Genomic DNA, 26,375 nt, shown 5'->3' on the forward strand with positions numbered 1-26,375 from the left:
TCCCTACAGTGGGCCTTAATCCTTTTCAGTGCTCACACCCTGGAGGCTAGAGGACAGGTTAGCAGTTCTTAACCAATGAATCCTCAGTTCTTCTGCAAAAGATGATCAACAAGAAATCTAATTTTATCGTGGATTTTTACCCTTAGTTAAAAGGACCAAGACCACCAATCCACACCATGTAATCAAAACAAGGTTTTTATGAAAATAACATCATGTCAACTAACTTGGTTGGAAAAAGGACCGCTCTAAGCATTTGGACTCTGAACCCCCTCTCTCTTAACAGAGCTCACTTTACTTTTTTGTCACACATTTCCTCATTTCAACACTTTGCTAGCTGTATTTTTCTCACTGGTGAACTAATTCTAATATAACCATTCTGCAACGTTAAAGTAAAAAATAACAGAAACTAAAAAAACATCATTTCAATTATAAATGGACTTATTAAATAGACTTAACTTGAATAACAAGTAATAATAATAGAAGGATAGAAACTTTGGCTTCTATTTGGTTCCTTTCAAATTTTTGGTAGAATTGTGGAAGTAAGTCAACCAGGAAAATGCAAAAGAGGTAAACAGCCTGGATAGTTTACAAAAATGCTAATTAAATAACAACCGAACAACAATTAATATTAAGTTGATAAATCCCTATCAATTTCCAAAGAAGCATCTAAAGTAAGCTTACAACAGAAAAATACATATGAAACACCCAGATACAGTAAGCTACTGCAACTGAAAATTAGGATTTTCTGAAAATTCAAATTTGATTTACTATGAGAAGAGACATTTTTTGTAATTTTTCTAAATATCATACTTACTAATGAATATGTTATTATTCCTCATAAATGAATTATGCACTATTAGATATAAATAAGTCTTGCAGGACAGCAAATCATTTAGAAAGTTTTCCCTGTATTACTTCTCTACTTTGTTACCACTGTTACCATTCTTATTTAACAGTATATTCATTACCAATGATTCACTGACTCAGTCCTTTGAAAAAATTTTTTTTCAAAGAAGTGGTTTTCTAGAACTTGCTGATAAAATCAACAGAAACCTCATGGATTTTTAAGTACTTAAAACCAAAGGAAAAATGTTAAATGTGGAAGCTGTAACAAAATTTCTCTGAATTTTCCCCAAAGAAAGAGCATTCTTATCAGTCTTCAGAATATAAGATGCTAAAATATTTAACAAAATGTATGAGTAGCTCACTAATAACTATTTATAAAAGTTCAACTATTTAAACTTAAAATTAAAGCTTTTTGAATAGGATTTATTCATATCACAGAGCTCAGAGTGCAATTTCAAATGTTCAATTTCTTATTTAAAACAAATTTTAAACTCCTAAGTTTATAATGCATTAATTAAGCTTTAACTAGAATAATGCTTTGAATGTATTCATAATTTTTTAAAATTTTAAGTATTTTTCAAATAAGAACTATACTTATCTTTTGACATCTGTGCAAATTCAAATCATTAAAATAAATGAAACAAAAATGTTATTAGTTATAAGTCATTAGAAAGCAAACATACAAAATTTTAAATGAATTATTTTAACTTAAGAGAAAATTACTTGATTTATCTGTCTTGGATTAATATAAATTTTTATATTGCAATAATACACAGAAAATTAAATGGCATATCTCAGTATTATAATACATGAAAAATCTAGATCACCAAAAGACAAACTAGAATGTGATTAAATTCCTCAAAAAATTCCCTTCCTGTACTTAAATGCCCCTTTAAAAAATTTTATGTGAGGAGGAACTCCCTGGTGGTCCGGTAAGACTTCACCTTCCAATCCAAGTGTTGTGGGTTCAATCCCTTGCCAAGGAGCTAGTACCCCACATGCCTCTCAGCTAGAAAACCAAAACATAAACAATATTGTAAAAAAATTCAATAAAGACTTGAAATATAGTTCAAAAAAATGTATGTGAATATTCAGACTTAAAGAAAGAACTATGGCTGGGGGAGGGGGAGTAAGGATGGAGGAAGGAATAGTTAGGGAGTTTAGGGTTGACATATACACACTGCTATATTAAAATGGACAACCAACAAGGATCTACTGTATAGCACATGGAATTCTGTTTAATGTTATGTGGTAGCCTGTACGGGAGGGGAGGGAGTTTTGGGGAGAACAGATACATGGTTTTATATATATATATATAAATAAATATATATATATATATGGCTGAGTCCTTTTGCTGTTCACCTGAAACTATCATAACATTGTTAACGGGCTATACCCCAATACAAAATTAAAAGTTTTAAAAACCATAATAAATAAAAAGCATGGTATGTAAAGAGGAAAAAACTTTATGTGAATATTAACTTTTATGTAATCTAGATAAGCTAAATATCCACCAAAGTATATTCAAAAAAATAGTTTCATACTGTTTGTTAAAAATACTATTTTCAGATGAAGATAAGCTAAACAACTGTAAATATTTTATATATCAAAAATTCCCTTTAACTTAGTACTGAGCAGTGACCTACAAATACTAATTTTAAGCACAATTTAATCAAGAGTTTATGACTAGGCTAGTGGTTCTTGACTTCTTAAGGTTACCCTGACTGCTTTGGGATTTGATGAAAAAGGCATTTATGCACCAATATATAAAAATTTTGCACACAATTTTAAGGGGTTATCCACAAGTCTGATAACTTTTCTGAAAATACTGATAACATCTCAGAAAACTGAGTTTCAAATGACAGAAGAAAATTAGAAAAATTGTTCATAAGACAAATGAATTTCACTAAGCTAATATATATATAGCTTATATATATATATATTAGAAAATTAGAAAAATTGTTCATAAGACAAATGAATTTCACTAAGCTAATATATATATAGCTTATATATATATAATATATATATATATAATATGACTATATAATAGTCAAACATATTACTATCGGAGATTTTAAAAACCTGTATGACTTCACAAGGAAGAATTGCTTCACAACAGGTGGGGGGAAAAATACTGCTGATTGATTATAATGACAATTGGAGAAACAAAGGAATAAGGAATCATATCTGTTGATCCTCACTTTGGATCTGAACCCATGTTAACTGTTTTCCCTGTTATCTCAATCAATCTTCACAATAAACCTAGAAGGCAGCTTGTATAACTTTTATTTTACATATGAAAACTGTCTTAGTGGGGTTAAGAAACTTAAAGCCACACTAGGAAATGGTGGAACGGGGATTTGAAACAGGATTTCAATAATATGCTCTCTCCATTATTCAATGAAGCTACAAATTTGTAAAGAATTTGTAATTTGTTGGATAACACCTCAATGACATGTAAAGTATTTTAAACCACTAACTCAGCTATTGGCCTTGAACAGCCAACTTAATCTAAAACTAAAATTTTCTCCAGCTGAGGTCTAGGAAATACTCATTCTACTCTATTCTTAAGCCTCAATGAGATTTATCCAAAATGTATTTTGTTTTTGTTTATAACTTGCTTTGTGCAACTAAACATGAACTGAGGTATGTCATTATTTTATAGATTAAGTACAAAGATTTACAAAAGTTAATGGTTTGCCCAAGGTCACATACCAATAAGGGTAATGATAGGATTCAAACTCAGATTTCCAAACCGACCATGCTTTCTACCTGGGATCAGCAAGCATTAACTACTTTCACTTGCATCTAAATTAAGCGAAATCAATTTTAAATCCTTCCATTCAAGGCACTAACATAAAATGAATACAGTGTCCTTAAAATATGATTTAATTCCAAATATGAAGAAATTTCAAACAACATGTTAAAAAGCAAGATAATAATAATAATCACACTGTTCTTTCCCTCCCAATATGCAAAGAACAGCACAATTCTTCATGTAAAGTCAAGGTAACTAGAGACTTCTATTTCTGGGTAGGATGTGAACACTCAAGCCAACACTTCCACCACAAACTGAAATGGATACATTGAAGTAATAACAAAAACTAAAAAACCACACATTATTTTTAAAACATCAGAACATTCTGGGAAGCAACAAGGCCTGGATAAAATAAAATCCAGAGAAGGAAAGCACCCTGTCTAAATCATTTGATGATTATGTACCAACCATTTTCTTTCTTTGTTGATTAGAGAAATCAGCAGAAGACTAGGTTTGGCACAACCAGTGGCACTCTTACTAAGGAAAGAGGAAATCAAGAGAGCTTTGACAGATTGCACACCCTGGCTCAGTGGACTAGAAATTAGATGTACCCTAAAATGCAAAGCCAGTTTTCCCAAGAGACATTACTGACTTCTGGGGTAGCATAGAAGGGTGGGGAACCAAGACAAACAGGCAGAAAAAGATTACTCATAGTCTCTCAGTACTTAGGAGACAAAATTCTGCTAGAGGGAGGAGGATCTGCCATAAACTCAAAATTGGTATGCTCCTCAAAATACTTGAACATGCATAAAATCTAAACTCAAAATATCCAAAGGATACATACAACTTTCTGAGGAAAGGAGGCAAAGACCTGCTAGGCCTCAATCAAAAGTCTAGAAGGGCCATAACCAAGAAACAGAAAACTAGGTATTGATGATAAATCACTTACCAGTCCAACCTAGCTCAGTCTCTGATTAGATCAAAGTGATGAATCATTTTTCCTCATCCTATCTGTCTGAATTGATGCTTTTGAGCTGTGGTGTTGGAGAAGACTTTTGAGAGACCCTTGGAATGCAAGATCAAATCAGTCAATCCTAAAGGAAATCAGTCCTGAATATTCATTGGAAGGACTGATGCTGAAGCTGAAACTACAATACCTTGGCCACCTGATGTGAAGGACTGACTCATCAGAAAAGACCTTGATGCTAGGAAAGATTGAAGGCAGGAGGAGAAGGTGACGACAGAGGATGAGATAGTTGGATGGCATCAGTGACTCAATACAGATGAGTTTGAGCAAGTTCTGGGGGTTAGTGATGGACAGGGAAGCCTGGTGTGCTACAGTACATGGGGTCGCAAAGAGTCAGCACGACTGAGTGACTGAACTGAATTGATCTGCTTGAAAGAGGATAGATGGGACCCTTGGTTTTGAAGATTTCTTCTGGAAGTTCTACTTCACTCTATTTATGATATCTAACACAAAATTAAAAACTTTAAGAGCCAGGAAAATATGACCAATAATCCAAAGAAAAAACCCACAGAAACAAATCCAGAGATAATCAAAGTACTGGTGTTAGTTGACAGGAATTTAAATTAACTGTGATTAGTATGTTCAATTATAGTGGGAAATGGACAAAATGGGTGAAAAAATGAAGAATTTCAAAAGAGGACTACACTATAAAAACATCAAATGTACCCTGTAGAACTGAAAAATCGTGTCTGAAATTAAGAACCCATTGCGTAGGGTAAGAACAGACTGGACGCTGAGGAAGATGAACAAAGCTTTCTACAAATCACATCAATACTATGTCCTAAATATTCAGAAAGAACTGAATGTCGGTCAGCTCTCAGCAAAACACATTTTAAAGAAGTCTAACACTACTGAGCGACTTCCCTTTCACTTTTCACTTTCATGCATCGGAGAAGGAAATGGCAACCCACTCCAGTGTTCTTTCTTCCCTGGAGAATCCCAGGGACGGGGGAGCCTGGTGGGCTGCCGTCTATGTCACACAGAGTCGGACACGACTGAAGTGATTTAGCAGCAGCAGCACATCTTTAAAGTCCCAGTACCATCTCTGTACATTTAAGATTCAAAGTTTGCTTTTTTGGCATTACCCTCCTTTATAATGAGAAATTAGTAACAGGTTTTTACTGTTTAGTCGCTGAATTGTGTCCGGCCCTTTTGCAACCCCATGAACTGTAGCCCATCTGGCTCTTCTTCCATGGGATTTCCCAGGCAAGAATACTGGAGTGGGTTGCCATTTCCTTCTTCTCCAGGGCATCTTCCCAACCTAGGGATTGAACGCACATCTCCTGCACTGGCAGGCAGATTCTTTACCACTGAGCCATCAGGGAAGCCTTAACAAGTTTTTTTAGTTGTTGTTCAGTTGTGTCCAACTCTTTGTGACCCCATGGACTGCAGCATGCCAGGCTTCTCTGTCCTCTACTATCTCCCAGAGTTTGCTCCAATTCATGTCCCCTGAGTTGGTAATGCTATCTAACCATCTCATCTCTGTTGCCCCCTTCTCCTTTTACCTTCAATCTTTCCCAGCATCAGGGTCTCCCTCCAACTAAAAACAAATAATCAGTGCCATTCACACTAATGGTAGTAATTTAGCTTATGTAAGAATGTTTAGTTTATGTGAGAAGTTTCAAGCCTAAAATATTTTTTAAAATGAAACAGCAATAAATATATTCTTCTGGTCATAAAATTTTTACATGAGATCCCTTTCCCACAGCAACTGAAGTAAGATTTGAAAGAGGTTAAACCTATTTATTTATCATGATAATAAGGGAGGAATTAAAGCAAAAAACTGCAAATGGAAAATCTAGCATTAGAATCAGAAAACCCAACTCTACTACCTTCAGTGAGAGTTCCTGTCCCTCCTACAATGCATTAACTCACTACATGACATTCTCAATCTAAGAGTGAATATACAAGTTTTAAGAAAGGGTATAATACTAGAAACAATAAAAACTTCATCAGAAATAGTATGTACTTATTTATTAGGGAGCGAGAACCTGATAATTTTTCAAATACAGGGATACCGATTTTTTGTTTTTATAAAAGTAAAACAGAAGCAAAAGCAATGTATCAACTCTCATTTGTCCAACTGGAACTTAGTATAAAATCTGATTAAAATATACTGTTTTCTTGCATCTTTCTTTTATGGCCTCCTTCCGTTACTGTGAGTTTGTATTTTCAAGAAATACAAATTTGTTTAACTATTAGGGAAAAAAATAACGGGAAAGTTAAATCTGCCAAAAAACGGAAGTATTGCAAAAGCTGATATTAAATGCTTGAACATTACTACCATTTATAAATAAACTGGATAAACTTAGGTAAATTATTATACAACACTCTATGGACCTGAATTTCCCATCATGTGAAATAATGATCTTTTAAGTTCCTTTAAAACCTCTAAAATAGCCCTGGCTTCTCGATTAAAACTGAACTATAATAAAGCATAAAAAATAACTGATTTTGTATCCTTATCAAAGAGTGAAAAAAAAAGTATGAGATCTGGAGCTTTAAGCCTAGGGTTCTAACTATGGCCTAACTTTGTAGACAGTGGGATCTCAGTTTGATCTGAGCTTCAGTTTGCTCATCCTTATAATAGGAATAATATGAATGTCCACTCTTGGAATTTGGGGAAGACTGAATGACACAGTACAAGTAACTGATTAACTCAATCTCTGGTGTACAGTGAACATTCAATAATTAGTTATTAGATGTTACCATGATATTTACCATATAGGATTATTGTAAAGATTAAAAGAGAACATATGGGTTTTGAATATGTATGTGTATCAGAATATTGTATCAATGCTGTATACCTTAAACTTACATAGTGTTATGTGTCAATTGTGTGTGCATGTGTATGTGTGCTAAGCCGTTTCAACTGTGTCGACTCCTTGCAACCCTATGAATTGTAGACCACCAGGCTCCTCTGTCTATGGGATTCTCCAGGCAAGAACACTAGAGTGAGTGGGTTGCCACACCCTCCTTCAGGGGATCTTCCCAACCCAGGATCGAACCCACATCTCCTATGCCTCGTATGTTGCAGGTGGATTCTTTACAGCTGAGCCACTGGGGAGATAAAGCTGGGGGGGGGGGGGAATGCATGGGGTAGATCTTATGTTAAATGTTCTCATCACACCTATACATACAAAGAAAGGGGGAGGAAAGGAGTGAATTACTAGAGGATGGTTAGGTTTACGGCATCGTTTATAATGATGGTATCACAGGTGCATACTTATTTTGAACATATGAATACCCTAATAATTATGTTGTATTTATAGAAATAAATTGGATGGCATTCTTTTTTTAAAAAAGTTAGCACTGATTTTCCTAAACCTTCAGTCTATAATAATGTCATAAGAATACATTTAGTTTACCATCTCTTATTTACCAGAAACTTCTCAAGATCCCCTCCTTCTCTAAAATTTTGTTATGATGCTTTTTAAGTTTGTTTTGCTTTCGTTATCTGCAACATGTTAGAATCATCTTTCTAATTCTTCATCTAAATGTTCACTGCAATTATCATCTTATGATTCAGAGTAAGTGAATACAATTGCTCAAATCCCAAACACAGAATAAATTAGAGTTCTAAAAGTTCTAGGTAACTTTCAATATTGGTGTTATAACTGAGTAAGTAAACTCCAAGTTCCTCACACACACAAATATTTGCAGCTTTCTGGTTATGATTCTCCCAGGCTCACTTTCTCTTGAATTTATTTAAATCCGACAAGGCTGCATTCTCACTTAAAACCCTCGACTCCTGACCTCTCCCATTTGGATTTTCTACTCCTACTATACCCCAACCAAAGTAACTCACTATTATTGAATAACTAAATTTGAAGTTGAGAGAAAAGACATTTAGAAGTAAATCTAAGCACATTACAACTCAAAGTAAAAGAAATAAAGTTTGATTTAAAAAAAAAAAGAGTTGTATCTCATCTAAGTTTCAAAACTAAATAGCAATTATCTAAAAAGAAAAAAAAAAAAAACAAAAAACCACCTCAGAGAAGCCAAAAAAGTAAAAGAAAACCTAGGACCAAAAAACTAAAGACAGAAAACAACGAAATTCTGTAAAGCAATTATCCTTCAATTAAAAAAATAAATGTTTTTAAAAATTTAAAAGTAAAGAAAATACTAAAATGTCAATCTTTAGATTGCAAATAAAAATCAATATTGAGAACTTCTTTACTTAAGAGCTTGAAAATAAGGATGTTTTTATTGACTTACACAGCTCAGTTTTCAAAGGATTATAGATTTTCAGGACTGGAGAGTACCTAGAGAGATCAGTCAGCCTTTCCTCTCCTGAGATTAAAAGAAAAATAAAGCAGGGGGTAAGGTGGTGAAACTTCGGCTCAGAGAGGTTTTAAGTGACTCAAAGTCACTCAGCTTCAAACAGCGATTTACTATCTTTTGTACTTTATCACATTGCCCCTGCAGGAAAAAATGTCTGTTATTTACTCTAGAAGACAAAACGCTTTCATTTTCTTAGGAATCTTGTTTTAAATAGTGAGGACTATGTCTTCTGAAATGTTATGATCTTACTACTCAAGAATTTCAAAAGCCAAAAGGTACATTCATTCAGTAAACATTTATTGAACACAAAATAGATGAGAGGCACTGTGAGAGGCACTGGAGATATAGTGGTTAGAAAGACAGACCCTGGGAAGATTAATAATAAAGTGACTTTAATAGCAACAGTCATTAACTAAGCAACTTGCTCTTATTTTTAAAACAATACTACAAGGAAGAGATTAACCTCATCTTAGAGAGGTAAAAACTGAGGTTTAGAGAGTGTGAACTGATCAATGTTCAGAGTAAGTGCCACTTTCCAAACTAGTTCTTTCCAGCATTAAACTGCAGGTCCCAGCTACCACATGGTGCAGCCTACTTCCCTATTCCTAAAGAAATGATTCCCTGATATACGTCTAAATACAGAAGAGTATAAAGAGAATGGAAATACACACTATGTACAACAAATTCACACTGAGAACACTTTTAGAAAGCCACGCAATTTTATTCCTTATAGGTAAGAGGTTAAAGCACTAAAAAAAAAAAGGTACAACTCACAAGATTAAGAAGTCGGTATATAAACATTCTAAAACTTAAGAGTTCTTCAATTAGAAAGGACAATGGCTGAGCATACATATTAAAAAAGTCCACAAAATCACTAAAGTTGGGATATTATATATGTTCATCATATATATATATATATATATATATATATATATATGCAAAATCTCAAAAGACTGAAACTAATAGTTACTTTAGGATGGAAACCAAAAAACACTGTAACAACGTACAGTAAAATTATGAAACTTTTTCCTCAATAAATGAGCCAGGCTAAAAGCAAAAAAGTCAAAAAGAGTTCACATACTTAGACATCAATTTTCAAAACTATAATACTACAATTAAGGCACAATCAAGAAGCAAATTATAAACAAAAGTATTAACAAAAATAAGCTTTGCAAAGTAAATGTCATAAAATCTATTTAATGAAGCTGAAACATTGTACCTGCTTGTAAGCTCCTCAGACTCACACTAAGAACTACCAAAAGGCTGAGGTTTCCTTTTTATTGTCTTCCAAGCATTTATCAGTATTTGTAATCACCTCATTGCCTTTTTGTCTATTTTTTAAGTCCACAAGAGTAAACACATAACCTCTTAACATCATCTAAAGCAATACCAAGCCCACAGTGTGGCTTTAGAAATAATTAACTGAAATTAATGAAAAAGTAACTTCCAGAGAATAGCGTATTAACAGCTTAAAGTGCTTAGTCCCTCAGTTGTGTCTGACTCTTTGAGGACCCATGGACTGTAGTCCCCCAGGCTCCTCCATCCATGGGATTCTCCAGGCAAGAATACTGGAGAGGGTTGCCATTTCCTTCTCCAACAGCTTAAACTAATGTTGGCAGCTAAAATCAGCAATTTCATAAGACAGATATGTTCATACTCTAAGAGTACCAATGTTATTCAGTAAGTCGTTTTACACATTTTCTATTAAAATAAATATTACATAATAAAATGTAAAATTCAAATGAGTGTCTGAAATATAACACAAGACTTCAAAAATATTTTGTTATTGCAGGTGGCTACTTCATATTTCTAAGACATATATTTATTGTCTTTTGTTATTAGAGCTACTTCATGAAAAACATACCAAGTACTTATAAACTTGAACTATTTCTGTGCTCACCTAGCCAGTTCTCCAAACAGACTACATGCTCTTTCAATACAGCATTGATGTAAATCTTTCAATCCCAAGCACAGTACTTATTTGTCAAAAATGCTTTTAGGACATTTGGACTTTCATTTTCAGCAAAGATGCAGCAATAGCCACCAGATTTACCCTCTGGCCTGAGACTACCAAAACAAACCAACCAACAAAAACCCAAAAAGCAAGACTATTGATGTCAGAGAGCTTCTAGGCCACAGTAAATGGAAGGACAGCCTAGACAAAGCCTGGCAACTCTGAGTTAAGGAGACAGAGTTGAGAATTTGAGAAACCAAGGCAACTTGAAGCCACAGAACAGAGTACCAAAGAGGAAAGTATTTCAAAGAACTCCAAAGATTTGCATGCAGACAGTCCACACTGAATATTAAGGTGACTGCTGAGCAGTACATGCTGGTAAGGGAATAACCAAGGTAGAGCAAAGAACTACTAGAAAGGATAAGAGGTAAGAATGTCCAAAGATCCAGCACAAAGCCTCTTTCCATTAGCCAGACTAGAGAACATCACAATTCACAAGCTACTGAGTAGAATAACCAGAAAGATCTTGCCTTACCAGTGTTTAGCCCTAGATCAAATACTGCTATGGATACTCAGGAAGTTAAGCACCCTCCTAGGTATATACCCAAAAGAACTGGAAAAAAAGTATCGAACAAATACATGTACAACCATGTCCATAATAGTAGCATTATTGGGCAGAAAAACCTGAATGTCCATCAATGGATGAATGGATAAACAACTTATGATGGTGTATACATGGGCTTCCTTTCCTGGTAGCTCAGCTGGTAAAGAATCTGCCTGCAATGCAGAGACTTGGGTTTGATCCCTGGGTTGAGAAAATACCCTGGAGGAGGGCATGGCAACCCACTCCAGCACTCTTGCCTGGACTGTAAAGTCCCATGGACAGAGGAGCCTGGAAGGCTGCAGTCCATGGGGTCGCTGAAAGTCAGACACGACTGAGTGACTTCACTTTCACTTTTCACTTTCATGCACTGGAGAAGGAAATGGCAACCCACTCCAATGTTCTTGTCTGGAGAATCCCAGGGACAGGGGAGCCTGGTGGGCTGCCGTCTGTGGGGTCGCAGAGTCGGACACAACTGAAGCGACTTAGCAGCAGCAGCAGCATACATGGGCTTCCTTCCCTGGTAGCTCAGCTGGTAAAGAATCTGCCTGCAATGCAGGAGACTTGGGTTCTAACCCTGGGTTGGGAAAATACCCTGGAGGAGGACATGGCAACCCACTCCAGTATTCTTGCCTGGAGAATCCCCATGGACAGAGGAGCCTGGCAGGCTACAGTCCATGGGGTTGCAAAGAGTCAGACACAACTAAGTGACCAAGCACAGCATGGTGTACATGGTGTATATAAAGGAATATTATTCAATCATAAAAAAGAATGAAGACTTGAGACCTATTACAACACAGAGGAACCTTAAAAACATTACACCAAGTGGAAGAAGCCAGATACAAAGGGTCATATACTGTATAATTTCACTTTTATGAAATAACCAGAATAAATAAATCCATAGAGACAGAACATATACTGTCTGTGGACAGTGAGGGTAGCCATACTACAAGGCATGTGAGATCTTAGTTCCCTGATCAGGAACTGAACCCATTTCCCTCCAGTGGAAGCATGAAGCCCTAACCACTGGATACCAGGGAATTACTGTGTTAGCTGGAGGGAAAAGATAATGGGGAGAAAATGCTCAATGGGTAAAGGATTTTACTTTGGAGTGGTGAAAATATTTTGAAACTAGACAGAGGTAACAGTTGCACAACACTGTGAATGTATAAAACGCCACTGAATTATTCACTTTATTCTTTTTTGGGGAGGGGAGGGGGGAGCCACACTACAAGGCATGTGGGATCTTAGTTCCCTGATCAGGAATTGAACCCATTTCCCTGCAGTGGAAGCATGAAGCCCTAACCACTGGACACCAGGAAATTACTGGAAGTGCAAAGTCTCAACCATTAGACCGTTAGAACAGTCTCTTAAACTGTTTACTTTATAATGGTTAATTTTTGTTATGTGAATTTCACTTTGATAAACTATTATTTTAAACATTTAAGGCTGAAAATAGAAACCAAGAATTGACTGGGAGAAAAGAAAACAAATAGTAAAATGAAAGACTTAAATTTAGCCAAATTGATAATTACAATAAATGCATACGGTGCAAAATTTCTAATTAAAAGACAGAGAGTGTCAGACTGAATAAAAACTGAAAAAAAAAAAAAAGCAAGACTTAACAGTGCCTATAAGAAACAAATTTTAAATAATGGCGCAATTAAGTTAAAAGTAAAAGAAGGAAAAAGATATGCCATGCTAACATTAATCAAAAAAAAGATGGAATGACAATACTAAAACTAGAAAAAGGTATATTTCAGAGAAAAAATAAAGAAGGTCAATGTCATAATGATAAAGAGGTCAATTCATGGAGTAGACACAGAAATCTGAAACTTATGTACCTAATTACAATGTCAAAATAAATTTTAAAAATGATAAGAATAAATAGACAAATCTACAGTTACATAATTACAGTCACAGGGTTTAATATCCTTGTCTTGATAACTAATAGTATTAGGCAGAAATTCAGTAAGACTATAGAAGATCTGACATTATTAACCAACTTAATCTAATTGAATTAAAACACACCACACCACCCAAAGGAAGATGAAAACACATTATTTTCAAGTGCACAAGGATCATTTACCTAGAAAGTTCATATTCTGGGTAATAAAATAAATCTTAAAAAATTTAAAAGGATTCAAAATATACAAAGTATCTAACCACAATGAAATTAAAAATTGGCAACAGAAAGATCTCTATAAAAGTCCCCCAAGTATCTGGAAGCCAAATAAAATACTTCTAAATAACACATTGGTTGTACAAAGAAACCAAAAGAGAAATATGAAAGTAAAAGAAATTGAATGAAAAGTCAAACACAACATACCAAATTTGGGCAATACAGCTAAAGCAGTACTAAGGAAGAAAATTTTTAACATTAAATATCAAAAGGTCTCAAATCAATGACCTCTGATTCCAACTTTAAAAAAAACTAGCAAAATAGAGTAAGAAGAAGAAAAAATATTAGAGTGGGACCTATGAGATATTAAACATTAACTTGATATAAACAATAAAATCAAAAGTTGATCTCTGAAATTAACAAAACTAATAAACCACTAGCCAGACTGGTCAGGAAAAAGAGAGAACAAGGAATAAATTAACAATTTTAGGAATTAAGCGGTTGTATTATTAGAGATTTTACAAGTAGTAAAAGAATAATGAATATTATGAACTGTAGACAAATCCCTTGAAAAATAGAAAGTATGAGGCTCAATGAAGATAAAGTAGGTAACCTGAAAAGTTCCATATATATTAAATAAACTGAATTTGTAGTTTAAATAATTCCAACAAAGAAAATTACAGGTCCAGAGGGCTTCACTGGTGAATTTTCCTAAAACTTAAGAAAGAAAGAATGCATATTCTGCACAAACTCTTTCAGAATACTGAAAAGGAGAGAACACTTTACAACTCATTTTGTGAACTATCACTACCCTAATGCCACAATCAGATATTATGAGAAAAGAAGACTACAGAAAAATATCCCTCATGAACAGAGGACTTCTAAACAAACTTGAAGTCTAAAACTTAAATCAATTCCATTCAATCAATTTAGTTTATTTCTAAACTAAAAATAAAAAACTATATAACCACTCTAAAGAAGCAGAAAAGGTATCAGACAAAATCCAACATCTATTCCTGTTGTAAACTCTCCACAAAACAGTAGAATAAAACTTCCTCATATGACAAAGAACATCTACAAAACCCCATAATATGATATGGAATGATAAAAACGTGATAAAAATACATTCCCCCTAATATCAGGAGTAAGACAAGGACATCCATTCTCATTACTTTTTTTTTTTTAATTTTTTGGCTTTGCTGGATCTTTGTTGCTTCACGGGGACTTTGCCTAGGTGCGCCAAGTGGGGGCTACTCTTTGCTGTGGTGAGAGGGCTTCTCACTGCAGAGGATTCTCTTATTGAAAAGCACAGGCTCTAGGCATGGGGGCTTCAGTAGCTGCAGCATGTGAGCTCAGTAGCTGCAGCATGTAGGCTCTAGGGCATAGGCTCAGTAGTTGTGGCACACGAGCTTAGCTGCTCCATGGCATGTAGAATCTTCCCGGACCAGGGATCGAACCTGTGCCCCTGCACTGGCAGGCAGATTCCTATCCACTGTGCCAGCAGGAAGTCGCTGTTCTCATTACTTCTGGAGATTCTAGTCAGTGCATTTAGAAATAAAGAAATTAAATCCAAACCAAGGAGAAGTAGTAGTGAAAATAAGAGCAAAAAAAAGAAATTAAAAACAGAAAAATAGAAAAAAATCAGGCCTTAAAGGAGTCCACTTACATCACTCCTATTCAACATTTTACTGGAAATTCTACCCAATGAAAAAAAGAGAAAAAGAAATAAAAGGCATACAGATTAGAAAACAAGAAATAAAACAACATGGTTATCTATGTAGAAAATCCCATCAGTTCAGTTCAGTTCAGTTGCTCAGTCGTGTCCGACTCTTTGCGACCCCATGAATCGCAGCACGCCAGGCCCCCCTGTCCATCACCAACTTCCGGAGATCACTCACACTCGCATCCATAGAGTCAGTGATGCCATCCAGCCATCTCATCCTCTATCGTCCCCTTCTCCTCCTGCCTCCAATCCCTCCCAGCATCAGAGTCTTCTCCAATGAGTCAACTCTTCGCATGAGGTGGCCAAAATACTGGAGTTTCAGCTTCAGCATCATTCCTTCCAAAGAAATCCCTGGGTTGATCTCCTTTAGAATGGACTGGTTGGATCTCCTTGTAGTCCAAGGGACTCTCAAGAGTCTTCTCCAATACCACAGTTCAAAAGCATCAATTCTTCGGTGCTCCGCCTTCTTCACAGTCCATCTCTCACATTCATACATGACTACTGGAAAAACCATAGCCTTGACTAGACGGACCTTAGTCTGCAAAGTAATGTCTCTGCTTTTGAATATGCTATCTAGGTTGGTCATAACTTTTCTTCCAAGGAGTAAGCGTCTTTCAATTTCATGGCTGCAATCACCATCTGCAGTGATTTTGGAGCCCCCCAAAATAAAGTCTGACACTGTTTCCACTGTTTCCCCATCTATTTCCCATGGAGTGATGGGATCGGATGCCATGATCTTCGTTTTCTGAATGTTGAGCTTTAAGCCAACTTTTTCACTCTCCTCTTTTACTTTCATCAAGAATCCCATAGAATCTATAAAAAATATTCCTGAAATACAGTAAGGTCATAGGACACAATGCCAATATACAAAAATCAACTGCATTTTTAATGTACTGACAATGAACAGCTGGAAATCAAAATTTTTAAAATACCATTAATAGCATCAAAACAAAGAAACATATACACATAAAGCTAATAAAATATGTGCATGATCTGCATTCTACACAAAAAATTAGAAAATACTGATAAAAAAGAAATCAAAGATCTAAATAAATGAAGACTAACAAGTCTTCAAAATCATAACACATTCATGGTTTTGAAGACTTGTTAAAGATGTCAAATTTCTCCAAATTGATTTATAATTTCAAACCAATCAAACTGTAACTTTTAAAAGATAAGACTAGCTGATTCTAAAATCTGTGTGGAAAATGAAAATAGAATAGCCAAAACAATCTTGAAACAGAAGAATGAAGTGTAGAAGACTTGTCCTACCTGATTTCAACATTTATTGTAAAGCTATAAGGCACTAAACTGCAAACACACACACACACACACACACACACGTTGTTTATAATACTTTATAGTTTTATGGTAGTAGTACAGTACTATAGCGGGGCTTCCCTGGTAGCTCCATGGGAAAGGATCTGCCTGAGAGTACAGGAAACTCGGGTTCAATCCCTGGGTTGGGAAGATAGAGGGAAATAGAAATCCACTCCAGTATTTTTGCCTGGGAAATCCCATGGACAAAGGAGCCTGACGTGCTACAGTCCATGGGGGTGCAAGAGCCAGACATGACTTAGCAACTAAACAACAACTAGCACTATAGCAAATACATATACTCTAAAGCTATAAATTATTACAAATGAGACCACATGGTATTAAAATCAAGATAGACACATAAAAATCAATAGAGTCCAGAAATAGATCCACATAAATATGGTTGACTGGCTTTTGACAATATACAATGGCAATTTACAGGAAAAGGATACTTTTTTCAACAAAACATCCTGGAAAACTTGAAGTCATATGTAAAAAATGAATTTTGACCTGTTATCTCACACCCATACAAATATGGATTCAAAATGGGTCATAAAATACAGAAAAGATCATAGGAGAAAAATGTGACCCTAATTTAGGCAAAGAATTCTTAGATATGATGACAAACACACAATTTTTAAAAAATTAATATACTGGACTTAATCAAAATAAAAAATTTTTGCTCTGCCAAAGATATAAGAGAATGAAAAAACAATTACAGACTGGAAAAATATATTTGCAAGTTAAATATCTCACAAAGGATGTCCTTCAATTGGCAAATGGACAAACAAATTATATCCATACAAGAGAATGCTTCTCAGATTTCTATGTATCGGTTCTGTTCTACTGATTTCTATGGGTCCATCTTGAGTTTAATATCATGTGGTCTTATTTACATTTTATAGCTTACTTTGTCTTATTTTGTAAGATGAAAAGGGCAAATAAAATGATAAATAAAAGGTTAAAAATCCCAGCTTTAAATCTCACCCCCATCTGACAAAGCATCCCTTTTTTCAGGGCCTCTAACACCCTTCATATATGCAAGAAAGGTCACTCTCTCCAATTATGTAACAGCTTATACCCATGACAGGGAAACAGCTTTTTAACCAGTAATCATCATTTGTTTATGCCTACTGGACAGCAAAGTCCACATAAAATTAAATCATAAACATATATACAAGAAAGACTTCAGAGGTAATAATACAAAGTTGAATGAAATATACTTTCTGAAACTACAGACTGAAATAACCTAAAAAAGTCAATCTACCTTATGTCTCAAATAAGAAAGAATTCAATGAAAGCATCCAAAATATGATCTTGTTACTAAGAATGCACGGAAAAGGGTAGGAAGTTTCTTTTGTTTTCTAAATCCTACACTGTGCACACATTACAATATCTTGTTTATTCATTAAAAAAATAAAAAAAAACTGTTTCAAAGGTTTCTATAGTAATAATACTCTTTAATTCCTTGGGTTAAATAACAGCAACCAACCAAGCAAGGAAGTTACAGCCGTCACATAAGCATTGGAAATGCCCAAAGAGTAGGAGGGAATGAGGGGATCTAACTACAAGAGCTACAAATTCAACTGTGGATACAGGAAAAATCAGATTTTTTTCTTTTAATCTACGGTAGGAAGATGATCTGGTGAGTACTATATGGAGGGAAAAAAGAAATATTCTTGGAATATAAAAAATTAAATATTACAATAGCAATTCTATTACAAGGCAGTATCTGCTTCCTATCAATAAAATGCACTAGTTAAAAACCTTTTCCAGTAGAATATACATCTTATTTTTTAAGACAAAAAAGAACAAATAAAATTTGCTTTTCTATATTTCTTATGATTATTTGATAACAAAATGAAATGTAGCCACACAAAACTATTCGTTCACTTCCAATGTATTTCATCTTTATACATATAATTACCATAATTTTTTAAAGCTTTATAACAAAAAAATGTAACATTCAATCTGTACTAATTTGCCATACCTCTACCCACATCTTGGAAATTTTTTATTATAAGCAGTCAAAATTATTAGTCTTTAGATCATTTGTTCGCCTTCCCTGGTGGCTCAGTCAGTAAAGAATCCATCTGCACTTCAGGAGACCTGGGTTTGATTCCTAGGTCAGGAAGATTCCCTGGAGAAAGAATGGCTACCTGCTCCAGTATTCTTGCCTGGAAAATCCCACAGACAGAGGAGCCTGGAGGGTTACAGCCCATGGGGTCGCAAGAGTCAGACACAACTTAGCAACTAAACCACTACCACCATCAGATCATTTTTTTCAGATTATAAGACTACTATTTCATCACAGGAAACTTGTAAAATAACAGCAACAAAAACTCTTCAAATAAAAAGAGAAAATCAAATTTTCCACACTTTCAATAAATAAAAACAAGCATTGCACCATTTTTCTCTGAGGTACTATCTTATAGATCAGTAACAATGCTATCAATATTTATTAGACTTACTTTGAACTATCAGCTAAAACCTTTACAAACACTATTTCATCCTTACAACAGTCCTATTCAGTAGGGAGATAAATATTGCCATTTTACAGATATGTCAACTAGAGTTCCAAGAGGTTAGGAAACACATTCTAGGTGGTCACAGAGATCAGTGGCAGACCCTAATACAAATTTTCAATTACCATCATCAATGGATATATAGATAAGGCTGTACTCTATTCTAACGTAATGTCTTATATCATAAAAATTACATGTTATTTTTAGATAGCTATTGAATATAACAGTATATGATCAATCACTTCTCTACTGGATCAAATTATTTTTGTTTATTATTCAGAATAGTGACTCATTCAATACAAAAAATAAAAACTAGATAGTGCAAGATCTCGCTTGTCTACTTCTAAATTTAAATTAAAATATATAGTTCAACTTACTCTTTTACTGAGGCAAATAACTGGCCACATACTGCAACCTAAAGTGCAGCAGCAACAAAGGCAGCCACAAAGTAGCCAACGTACATTAACAGGAAGATTCTTCTTAAGACAACTGTTAACTCTGTTGATGCTGGCTTTAAATTCTTCAGGAGCTACCTAAAGAAAAATTTTAAGAAATAACAAACAATACTGAAATATTAATGTCAATAAACATGTCTCTCTAACATAAATTTTTTTCTAATTTGTTAGGAAAAGACTATTTTTGAGGTATATAAATAATGTCTAAATAATTGACACTCACTTTTCCAGTTAATGAAGAGGGGAATTCTGATTCAAATTTGTTGCTCAGTCCAAATCTATATTTAAAAAAAAAAAAAAGAAAAATGTTATTATATGTCACTGTTACAAAAAATAAACCATTTAACTTAATAAAAGGTCAAGTAAATAAATAAGAGCACAACTTTATAACTTTATACACAGAATAACAATTGAAGCTTAAGACATTATAATTAGCAATTTATGAAATACAAAAAACAATTCTGCAGCTGAATCAAAACTTTTATACAACAGGTTAAGAATATACATAGACATCACTTTTCTTGGAGTTATCTTTGTGAGCCAAATATTAATGAAACGGAAAACAACACAACTGTCCAATTTTGTCAAAATTACCAAGATTCTTGCAATTAAGTCACAGAAAGCTAAAATTTCTGCTATTAATTACTCTTTAGGTCAAGAGCATTTTGTTAATACTCAACAAAATAGTTACTTGTCTAAGAATGCAAATAACATTTTATAAGACCAGCATATCTACTGCTATTATACCTACAGAATGTTAAAAATATTTGGAACAACATGGCTACTTTAACTTTCAAATACTAAGACATTTGCTATACATATTCCCAAAGAAATGAAACCAAGGTAGTACATTTTAACATCTTTAAGCTTTTAAATGTTTGCACAGATCATGAAGATTGACTGGGCACTTGACTATTTCTTTGCATAAGTTAGCAGGAAAGAAAAAAAAACACTCATAGACACATTGGTAACAGCAGATTGCACCGTGGAAATAAAATTGAGGTGTTTATATATGGTAATTTTTTACTGGATTCTGGAGCCAAATCTTTTTTCCAGTTTTATTGAGATTTACTTGGCACATAAAACTGTATTAGTTTAAGATATACAACCAAATGATTTGATACATGCATACACTGTGAAATGATTACCACAGTTAAGCTCACTAGTTCATATCCATCACCTCACATATTTTTTTTCTCGTGAAGAAAATGCTTAAAATACACTGTCTTAGCAGCCAGTCTTGAATACACAAGACTGCATCTTAAATAGTTGGCACTGATAAGAGGGATCCCCTGGGATATTCTGTATGAAAGAGCTGGCCAAGGTTTCTGACTCAACCATCAGTGAAGCCACAGAGAGAAATTAAGTAGGTAGTCTGTCTTAAGGCTGTAAGGGGTGGTGGAGACTGGCCAGGTATTGTGTGAATGTATGAGTCAGATCCAGCTGACTACTGTCACACTAGAATGCAGGCCTAACGCTGACAGTCTGTATGACTTTCTTCTTCTAGGAGGAGCTAGAAAACCAGACCTCTATGCAAAATTTCCCACCTTTAAAATCGTGTGCAAGTCAATCACAGCACTTCTGTGGGTCAGGCTATCATTTGCATCATGACCTAGACTTCTCCACAACATCTAGATGGTGGCATCAGAGACCATCCTGTCATCATCTTAAAGTACTTTCAAAAATTATTTAATAGTAGCATTGAAATAACATCAATATGTCTTTTATAAACAATGGATACTATTTATGGGAAAAACTACAATACAATTACCTAGGTCCAAGACAAAGTTCTCTTCACACTAAACGTAAACCATTACTATTTAATGTAACTCTGGTATTGGTGATATTCTCTTTCCAAGACTCTGAGTTAAACCTATTTTTCAATATAGGGGCCTCAGAACAATGTGGTTCTACCTGAGATTGCCCCTATAGATAATTCACCTCCAATTGCAAAGGTCCCAGCACGAGGAAAAGGTATACAGTGCTTGCCCATAGTTCTGAGGTCTCTAGATAATGGACTTCCTTTTCATCTATTTCTCTTAGAGAAGATATAATTCAACAAATATTTACTGAGTATTGGCTTCTAAATTATACATTTCCATCTCTTGTGTCATCTCCTTTTGTGTGATGACTTTCTCCTTCAATCAATAGGTTTCATTTCAATCACGTTTATTATTGCAATTAACCATCTCCTTTCAACTGGTTTTGAAATTTTTTTAGAAAAGCAACAACCAGATACCTCCAAGTCTCCTAAAGATAAGTGTCTTCCCCTACCATCTTCAGCCATTAATATTTAATATATTTAAATATTTAAAACAGAATTTTATCAAATACCAATAGTTTGCTAGGTAATATGCTATGTTGGAGGGAGCAGTCCAGCATGAGTATAAACATCAATTTCCTTTCTTTCCCAAGACTGGATATCCCCTACAATAGGGCTGAGTGGCTGGGTGTTGATGCTTTATCCAGGGAGCACTACCAACTAATTGCCCTGCTGTTCTTGTAAGTCAAGGTTCCTTTTAAGTCAAGCTAGTAGTTATTCTTCTGAGTAAGAACTAGCAGTTACAAGGACTTTCCTTAGGCACTCCCCTCTTCAGTCATACTTTTGATGTGTCTTAAGGACAGATAATAACCCTTCTTTCTTCATCTAGCCCCTAAAAGAATGACATGTTCACAACAGATGGGACTGCTTAGCTCTGCCACCAGCCTTTAACTTGGTGCCAATGATTTTTCCTCACTTGTGGTTTCCCACCTTCTGAACAAGAATACCTATAAAGAGTGTCAAAAAGATACTGCTGTTGAAGAGCTTGGAGCCTCCCCAGCCCACAGGAGTGAATCCCAACAGCAATTTGCTTTCCTTTTAAAAGTCTTTAAAAGACATTTAGATTTGAATCAAGTACTTCGTGATTACAGGCAGATCGAGCCATGATGTCCAGGCACCCTTTCCATTTGTACTCTGCTATATTTAAACATCTGGTGTCAGGACGTCTTTGCTCTCTTAAACCCTTGAGGACTTCACTGAACTTAAGTTTATGCAATTTATATTTATCACTATTTTGGATTATACATTAGAACTGAAACCCCTAAAACATTCAAAATATTTTTTCATAAATGAGTCCACTCTATGCTAACGAAAATGTTTTTATGACATATATTTTTCAAAGCCAAAAACGTTAATTTAGTGATATCTTCACACATCTCTTTAATGTCCAACGATGGGAGACAGATGAATTTTTACCTCTCTTTCTGCATTCAGTCAGTAGTGACACGCTCTTTTGTGTGTGTGAGTGCTCAGTCGTGTCTGACTCTGCAACGCCATGGACAGCAGCCCGCCAGGCTCTTCTGTCCACAGAAATTTTCCAGGCAAGAATACTGAAGGGGGTTGCTATTTCCTACTGCAAGGGATCTTCCCAACTGAGAGATGGAACTCATGTCTCCTGCATTGGCAGATGGATTCTTTACCACTTGAGCCAGCAGGTAATCCCCCATGCTCTTTTGGTTAATGTTTATTAAGAAAATTGAATTTCACCAGATATGTAGTTGAAAAATTGTGTATACTCTTTGCTATTATAACAACACTTGATAAGTGGTAGCTTATTAAGAATTTTTTGCAAGGTGGAAAAAATTTTATCAATGAACTTTTAATACTTTGTTAAATTAAAATCCACTGTATATCTTTTTTTTAACTAGCTTTTTTTTTTCTTTACCCACACCTGATTCTTTAAGTTCATATATCTCTACCTTGGAAAACACTGGTAGATTGAGTGATATGGATTTCCAAATGTTGATACATGTCATTGTGTGATATCAGAATCATCACACTATTAACTACCAATCTCATCAAAAGTTTTGGGATGTTGTCAAGCTCACAGTGGCAGATATAAGTTTTCTAAAAATTCTAGTTTTCATCTGAAAGCTGGAATTATTCACAACAAATGCTATCAGCTGTTCTACCTGAAGTGAGTCTTGCTTTACTTTAGAAAAGAGGCTGAATAACCAGCAGTATATAAATAAAAGAAAAGAAAATGGTTGCTATAAGCTACCATTAACACCTTAAAAACTAACTTCAAAACATATTACTTTAATAGATGACTTTTTCCCTAGCTTTGAATGTTGCTGTTGGAGACAAGCAGTAGCTGTGGATTTTAACAAGTGTCCTTCGTAGCCATAAGCAATAAAAGAAGAAGGAAAAATGCAGGGAAAAGTTGGAAAAGGTAAGTACAAGGAAAGAGAGAAGAAACAAAGAAGAAAGTGAAGACTGACAAAGTGTTACCAAAAACTGTCTTAATTACTATTCAAAACTTACTACCTATCAGTCCACTAGATGTTCGAAAGAAAATGTAGACATGTGCTCCATCTAGGTGGTGAGGAATTCCAGTTGAGCTATTTCAAATCCTTAAAAATGATATTGTTAAAGTGCTGCACTCAATATTCCAGCAAAATTGGAAAACTCAGCAGTAGCCACAGGACTGGAAAAGGTCAGTTTCCATTCCAATCCCAAAGAATGGCAATGCCAAAGAATGTTCAAACTACTGCACAATTGTACTCATCTCACATGCAAGCAACATAATGCTCAAAATCCTCCAAGCCAGGCTTCAACAACAGTACGTGAACCATGAACTTCCAGATGTTCAAGCTGGATTTAGAAAAGACAGAGGAATCAGAAATCAAATTACCAATATCCACTGGATCATTGAAAAAGTAAGAGAGTTCCAGAAAAACATCTATTTCTGCTGTATTAACTATGCCAAAGCCTTTGACTGTGTGGATCACAACAAATGGTGGAAAATTCTTCAAGAGATGGGACTACCCAGACCACCTGACCTGCGTCCTGAGAAATATGTATGCAGGTCAGGAAGCAACAGTTAGAAATGGACATGGAACAATAGACTGGTTCAAAATTGGGAAAGGAGTACGTCAAGGCTGTATATTGTCACCCTGCTTATTTAACTTATATGCAGAGTACATCATGCGAAATGCTGGGCTGGATGAAGCACAAGCTGGAATCAAGATTGCCAGGAGAAATATCAATAACCTCAGATATTCAGATGACACCACCCTTATGGCAGAAAGCGAAGAAGAACTAAAGAGCCTCTTGATGAAAGTGAAAGAGGAGAGTGAAAAAGCTGCCTTAAAATTCAACATTCAGAAAACTAAGATCATGGCATCCAGTTCCATCACTTCATGGCAAACAGATGGGGAAACAATGGAAACAGTGACAGACTTGATTTTGGGGGGCTCCAAAATCACTGCAGATGGTAACTGCAGCCGTGAAATTAAGACACTTGCTCCTGGAAGAAAAGCTGTGACCAACCTAGACAGCATATTAAAAAGCAGAGACATTACTTTGTCAACAAAGGTCCATCTAGTCAAAGCTATGGGTTTTCCAGTAGTCATGTATGGATGTGAGAGTTGGAGTTTAAAGAAAGCTGAGCATTGAAGAATTGATGCTTTTGAACTGTGGTGTTAGAGAAGACTCTTGAGAGTCCCTTGGACTGCAAGGAGATCCAACCAGTCCATCCTAAAGGAGATCAGTCCTGAATATTCATTGGAAGGACTGATTCTGAAGCTGAAACTCCAATACTTTGGCTACCTGATACGAAGAACTGACTCACTGGAAAAGATCCTGTTGCTGGGAAAGATTGAAGGCAGGAGGAGAAGGGGACAACAGGGGATGAGATGGCTGGACAGCATCACTGACTCAATGGACATGAGTTTGAGTAAACTCTGGGAGTTGGTGATGGACAGGAAAACCTGGTGTTGCAGTCCATAAGGTCGAAAAGAGTCGGACATGACTAAGCGACTGAATTGAGTTGAGCTACATCTACGTCTATTCCTATTACCTGAAACATTTTGTCCTGAATCACTGTTAAAATAAGCACTGCTTTAGAAGTGATAAAAGATTTAAACTGTTTTCAAAGAATGGCAAAAAGATAGAACACATCAAACTTAGCTTGTATTACTCTTATATATTACAAGTTTACAATCTACTAGAACTTGGAGAAAAAGAATTCATTCAAATCAAACTATTCAGCACCTTCTCTGCAACATTTCATGATCACAAAGTCCTACAAAGGAAGGCTTGCATAGCTTTTTAGAAATTTTTTAAGGAAGAAAGCATTTATGAGGCCGATTTTTAGCTTTTGCATGTGTGTGGGGGTGGGGGATGCAGTGAATTTTAGTTTTCTGACCAGTATTGAACCTGGGCCCGTGCCAGTGAAACTGCAGAGTTCTAACCACTGGACTGCCAGGAAATTCCTCCAATTCTTACTTTTATATAAATTGAGGTAATTTTGAAAGTTCTTAGAAATTCTTATAATATATCTGGTGAAGTTCTGCAAAGGGACTGAAACTTTACACCTAAGTCTAAATGGAATCTTGAAATAGGATTCTTTTACTCATACCCGACCTACTTTCATATCACTGTCGCCTCATTCCTAATCTACAGCCAAAACTCAGAGTAAGAGACTCTAATCTGCTACCCTGCACTCTCATCTTCATCCAGTTCAGAACCTCTTTACATGATAGATCCTACCCTTTTCAAACTTCTTTTAATATTTAACTTTGGAACCTCTAATTATTGATCTGCTACTTGGATACCTTAAATACGTATATTTTCTCCTATGAAATGACAATCTCTCCTTAGAAATTCTTAACTACAGCTCATTCTCTGGAGTCCATCTTCCAGACTCCATCTTCCATGTTCTCATAATACTTGACTATATTCTCTCCTGCATAGCCAATTATCATGTCTCATTATAAT

At 35.2% G+C, this 26,375-nt stretch overlaps 1 protein-coding gene across 2 annotated transcripts in view; it reads right to left on the minus strand.

Moving 5' to 3' along the window:
• The window catches only part of CHIC2 (cysteine rich hydrophobic domain 2), a 71,421-nt gene that overhangs the window by 22,074 nt on the left and 22,972 nt on the right, over positions 1-26,375 (minus strand). The window contains exons 2-3 of one of the 2 annotated variants that reach the window (XM_060417122.1): positions 19,836-19,890; positions 19,619-19,690 (exon numbers count right to left, since the gene is read on the minus strand). In XM_060417122.1, coding sequence (XP_060273105.1) covers positions 19,619-19,690; positions 19,836-19,890 — 127 coding nt within the window. Of the gene's footprint in view, positions 1-19,534; positions 19,691-19,835; positions 19,891-26,375 lie in introns of both variants that reach the window. The other variant, XM_004009829.5, reaches the window with a different exon arrangement.

The sequence above is a fragment of the Ovis aries genome, chromosome 6 (assembly GCF_016772045.2).
Source record: "Ovis aries strain OAR_USU_Benz2616 breed Rambouillet chromosome 6, ARS-UI_Ramb_v3.0, whole genome shotgun sequence".
NCBI classification, from domain to species: domain Eukaryota; kingdom Metazoa; phylum Chordata; class Mammalia; order Artiodactyla; family Bovidae; genus Ovis; species Ovis aries.